Here is a 5,682-nt window from a genome sequence, read left to right as displayed (position 1 = left end):
CCCGGTTTTGGTATAGCATCATTTGCCATCAACCATCACAAGATGAGTATAATGGGAGTGAGAAACGTTATATCTTAACTACTCTAACTTACACTCATTTGACATGTTAAGTTACATCGACATAACATAAACTTCCACATACAAAACACTATATAACTTCAGCGACACAAAACATATGGCAAAACAACACTAAATTGTTCGATAACATAAACAAGATAGCACCTAAATATATTGCACTGAGTACACAAAGTTGAAGATTTCGTTAGTTATTCTTAGGTGGGTGGTGCTGTGGTCGATGGTAATCAGCTGTAAAAGTCATAAAATCCCTATCAACCTCCTCAGACAAACGGTTGCTTCTTACACTTTTATTACTTTTCATCCTTGAAGCTGATTTATTAGCATTGCCAAGTTTTCTCATAACCTGCTTCACACTTTGTTTCTCTATGTTCTCCTCCATCACAGCTAGGCTTTTAACCATTGTTTTGTTTGTAGCACTAGTTGCAATACTTGCCTGTACAAGAAACTCCCAATATATTATATGATTTAACCACCTTTAATATCCTCACTGAAATGAAAAGCACTTCTTTGTACTATAGTATAAAATGGGAATGAGAAAGGGGTTATTTTGTATAAGGTGAGCATGATAAAAAGGTTAAAGGGTTCTCATTCAAACTCTCAATTATCTATTAATGATATTTTTTTCTCTCTATATATAAAAAAACAGATTCATAAGGTGGTTAGAGTGTAAGATTTAAGAAATTGATTGATAAAAAATGTTAAGAGTTAAAGTCTCTTCCACTACAAATGCTAACTTTTACTTATAAAAAATGAGAGTATAAGTTTACAATAATGAAAGAATGTTACATATCAAAAGAGGTGATACATGATTTTGGGCTCATAATAATTTTATAAAATAAAAAACAGCCAGAAATTGTTTAATTATTAGGAAATGTGGATAGAAATTTGAGTGTCAATATTCAATTTTAAAAAAAATTATGTTCTTCAATTGAAAAAAAAAATCTCTTAGTTATCAAACCTTTTTATGAGATGTCAATATTTAAAGAACGGGGAGCCAACATGAAAAAGAGATAGAGATTTTAACTCGTCCAATAAAATCTAACAAGAACTAAAATTGTATACTGAAGTACCTTTATAGCCAAACTTCCATTCACCTCAGCACCTGCATTTTTCACCCACTTATGGTCATAATTTGCTTATAATGTCTACTTAATATCTACAAGTAAATAAATGCATTGAAACATATATGCCAAATGTAAACATTGAAGTCATACCAGTAGGGATTAACCTTGCAGTGGATAGCAAAGCAGCAGAAAGAAACACAACAAAAACACAAACAATGCTCTTCATCATGACCATATGTTGTTATATAATCTCCCTTTTTGAAGCTGTGTTTGTTCAAAAATCTTGCAGAAAAAAGGAATCACTTCAAAAGGGCAACTAGTACTTATAGCAAGTTCTCTTTTGTGAAAAACCTAAGTCAAATTTAGTTATTCTCAACCTATAAACCAAGTCAAAGATATGAGTTATTTTACAACGTACACACGATGCTATATATAGTATTATACAAGTGCTGTCATTGGCAATATACAATGTTTTTGAATCCCCATAATAGGCACAATCTCTCAGACTAATCCTCTGTATCAGAATATGAATATTCATTAATATCGACATATAATAATGAAATAAAGTAAGCTTTACGAAGAATTCTATAAGAACTTGTGGTCCAAAGAGTGTATTAGAACAATAACATTATTAGAAATTGGGAGAGGTTCAAACCCCATAGTGCCACAAATATATTAATTATTGGGATATGAGAGTTCACAAAGGTTGATGATAAGAGAAAAGTGTTAATATCAATAACTTGGAATGGAAGTAAAGTTTTGCTTTGTTTCTGTCTTCCGCCATGCAATCAACGAGGTAGGCACAGTGCATAAAACAATGTGATGAACACATGTTAAATTTAGGAGTTATAGATTTTCCATATAGAAGAACATAACATTTTGCACTTCAAGTTCTTCATGTGTTGTGACACGGAATAAGAGTAACGAACTTAACGGGATTAAAATAAAAAAAAATATGAATGATTTGAAGGAGAAAATAACAGTGATAAAACTCATTTTGAATTGAATTTAAAACGTGAATTTCAATAACAGACTCGTCCAATAACATGAAATTGCATATAATAAACATATATTAAAACATTAATTTTATAATTGGTTGATATGTTAAACATGTCATATGTATGTTCCATTATAAGTTTTATCAACTTTTTGAATGATGGTAATAAATAGTAATATGAACTTAAGCATACAGTACTGATATTTGACTTTTTTTAACAAATTAGGCAGGTAGCAGGAAATAAATTATTTTGCATATAAGGAGATTCTTTCGTCTCTATTAGGAGATCCATATTTTTTATCCTCCGATCAATCATTAGACTATGGAAGTTTAAATAAAACTGAAATACACTAAAATTAGTTATATGGGTTGTCCCATTTAATTATTGTCAGGGAATGTTATAAAGAAAACATTTTCCTATTTGACATTTATTGGATGGTGAATACACATGAACTTAATGTCCAAAAAGAACCCAAGGAGCCTGCAACTTGGATCGTATTTAATATTAAGTGACACCAAAATACTATCAAATGCTATATTAAAAGAAAAACACAATTAATAATTTACTATCTTTTAATATTTTTCTTGCTTTTAATTTTTCTTTTATACTTAACCTATCTCAAAATATGATTTGATACTTTATGGTGTAAAAAATGGGGCATATATTCTGCCTTCAATAAAGAAATTACTGGAGATTTATTGCAAACTAGTACTAGTATAAACATTTCAGCATGTGGAGAGTAGAAACCAACTAAAATGCGTTGATTCCAATTTTTTGAACTTCAACAAACCTGTGGGTAAGTCCTAGAGCTCTGTGATCTTCATCTCAAAAAGCAATACATGGTGGTAGATGGGAAATTGTGTATTAAGTTGGACGGTAAAGTGTTTGTAACGTAAGCCCACAACCATAGTAAGCAATTTGTCTACATGATCACTATTTATCAATCCCAACCTATAGTACATAAGAATAAAGTATGGGAAAAACTTGTGTAAAATATTTTAGGCCGGTTACACATTTACAATTTTCCATTATTAAATGTTATTTTTACATAAAAAAGTTTTTTGTATTACTAAAAGTATTCTCTCATCCTACACCTTTCTCAGATTCATAATTGTTCCTCCAAATAAATATCGCTCACAACCATTAACTTTTTGGTTATTTTGAAATAATAATAAAACAAGTTTGATAATAGGAAATAAGTTGATCTCAATTTTAAAAAAAACATATCTTAAGTTTGCAAACACATTTCCTAAATCAAACTTGTAAAATCCTAAACACATACCAGAAAAACAATTGTAGAACTCTACCATTGTTTTGGACAGAATATGTAGGCATCAACTACTATTATGTTGCATGTAAATATAGTTCATGATTCTTCTGGTATGCCATATTAAGTTGAAATGTGATGATTTGGATTGTGTAACATAACAAGTTCCATGTTGGCCGAACATATACCACAACCATTATTTGAAACCTTGCTATGTTCAAAGAACCATCATATTCAATAGATATAAGACATTTATATTTATGAAATGTATTATTTCACAAATACATATAATAACTAATCTAGACATTTAAATTTATATTATACTTATATATAAACTTTATTGTATATTCATAAATATATTATATCTATATTAATGGTTTTATTTGCTGTTACTATAAGCCAAGACAGTGGACACTAGTAGCTGGAAGTGGCACAATAGTTGGTGAACATGGGGTAGTGAAGGTTTGTGTTAAAGCTTTCAATCGTAGTTTCTAAAACCCTATATTTTGGCATGTGCTATACTATGAGCCTTTGGATCAATCCAATGGCTTGTGATTTAACTATGTTAGAGGGATATAGAGGACAATCCAAATCCATTAAAATGAATTGACCATATATAAATGAGATACCAAAACATAATATTATAGATGCTCAAACCTGAATATCATCTTATTCTATTTATGATCAAGCGGAATCATCTTATTCACTTATTGCACAAAAATACATTATTATCATTCATTGCATTAGGGCTAAACGGCAAAATCTGCTTTGCCCATAGGAATACCGAGTACATATCATAGATGCAAAGAAAAAACGACGAACGCATGAATTAAAGAACTCATTTACGGCTTCCAATGTATGCCAAAAGAAAGATTTAAAAAGGGTTAGAAATTTGAGAGAGTTTGATGCGCCAACTTCTAGTCTAACAAGCTCCATGGATGGTAAACGGATTGAATATCCTCTTTATTAATAGAGAAATAATTATATGTTTTTATATTTGTTTTGATAAAAATGTAATTTTTATTATAATCAAAATAATATATACTGATTCTACCTAAAATTGGAGAGTCATACACATATGTAACGGAAAAAAGTATTAACTAATAATTACCATGATTTTAAGAAAAGAATATTGGAAATCAGGAAGGAAAAAAACAATATGCAAATTTAACTCTTTCTTGTTATTATTAATTAGAAAGTAAGTCAAAATGACTTATTACAAAAAATAAAAAATAAAACTTGTAATTTTTAAAATATCTTTAATATCTCCTTACTTTATGCCTAAAATGGTAGAGATTTTCGTTTGTGGCATGAGTTCGTTCTATGGCTGCTATATTCCAAAATCTGACATGGTCCAGAATATGCCTATGTCTAATATTTACGTTTCCCTAAGAATGCTTCCATCATTCATCTTCACAAATGTTAACTTAATATAAAAGTTTTTATAATATTTGGGTAGATAAAAATTGAACCTAACTTATACATTTTAAAAACTAAATTTGTATCATTTGAAAGATAACTTTCTTTCAATAACTTATATGTCAGTTTTACCATTTGAAATTTCACCAAAATTTATTAGTTATTTCACCAAAATTTATATTAGTTATTTCACCTTAAAATACCTATCACTAATCCTTCATTTCCTCTCATTCATTAATGTTTTTACTTGCTTTAATCTTGCATATAGATAATTATTATTATTATTTATTATATATAAAGGTACAGTAGACAAAACTTTACTATCAGGAATTTGTGCATACACATATATAAATAATATTTAGGTGGAGTTTACCTGAAACAAATGTTAAATACATAATTAAAAAATTTGATTTCTAGTTATCTAGGTATTTAATTATTTTAATTAATAATTATAAATAAATTAATAAATAAACAAATAATAAATAAATATCATATGTAGTATTTAGTTATTTAACAAATTTCAACTCCTTTCTATAAAATGACTCTAATTCATTCACATGATCAATCACAAATTCCCAATCCCATTGATGCCAGAATCACATGTGGAGAATCACCTTATTTTAAAAATAAAAACCCTAAACAAACTGCAATAAACTCGTGACATTTTTCATCTTTTTGCAGAAAATGGCGAACACTTTGCACATTGCTGAATATCAAGAGCTTTATCCAGCTCAACCAAATTTGACTGCGTTTGCACATGTTCGAGCCCAAAAGAATTCAGACAAAACACAAATGGGCCAATACATACCTATCCCAAACACTTCGTGGAATACAGAATGGACTATACTACAATAGT

At 29.1% G+C, this 5,682-nt stretch overlaps 1 protein-coding gene across 1 annotated transcript; it reads right to left on the bottom strand.

Moving 5' to 3' along the window:
• Positions 230-1,377, bottom strand: LOC109359681. The gene is made up of 3 exons (XM_019604377.1): positions 1,293-1,377; positions 1,149-1,180; positions 230-511 (listed from the first exon to the last, which is right to left on the bottom strand). The coding sequence occupies exons 1-3, from the start codon at positions 1,375-1,377 to the stop codon at positions 263-265; spliced, it is 366 nt and encodes a 121-aa protein (XP_019459922.1). The 3' UTR covers positions 230-262.

Source organism: Lupinus angustifolius, chromosome LG11 (genome assembly GCF_001865875.1).
Source record: "Lupinus angustifolius cultivar Tanjil chromosome LG11, LupAngTanjil_v1.0, whole genome shotgun sequence".
Taxonomy (NCBI): Eukaryota; Viridiplantae; Streptophyta; class Magnoliopsida; order Fabales; family Fabaceae; genus Lupinus; species Lupinus angustifolius.
Note: the sequence above shows the minus strand (reverse complement) of the source record. Positions and strands in the feature narration are given on the sequence as shown.

Bases quoted from the DNA above. Each gene is read 5' to 3' on its own strand.
- LOC109359681 (XM_019604377.1), bottom strand. From the start codon at position 1,377: ATGGTCATGATGAAGAGCATTGTTTGTGTTTTTGTTGTGTTTCTTTCT. The intron at 1,181-1,292 runs GTATGACTTCAA...TGAAAAATGCAG, and splicing joins TGCAAGGTTAATCCCTACTG to GTGCTGAGGTGAATGGAAGT. The intron at 512-1,148 runs GTACTTCAGTAT...TTTCTTGTACAG, and splicing joins ATGGAAGTTTGGCTATAAAG to GCAAGTATTGCAACTAGTGC.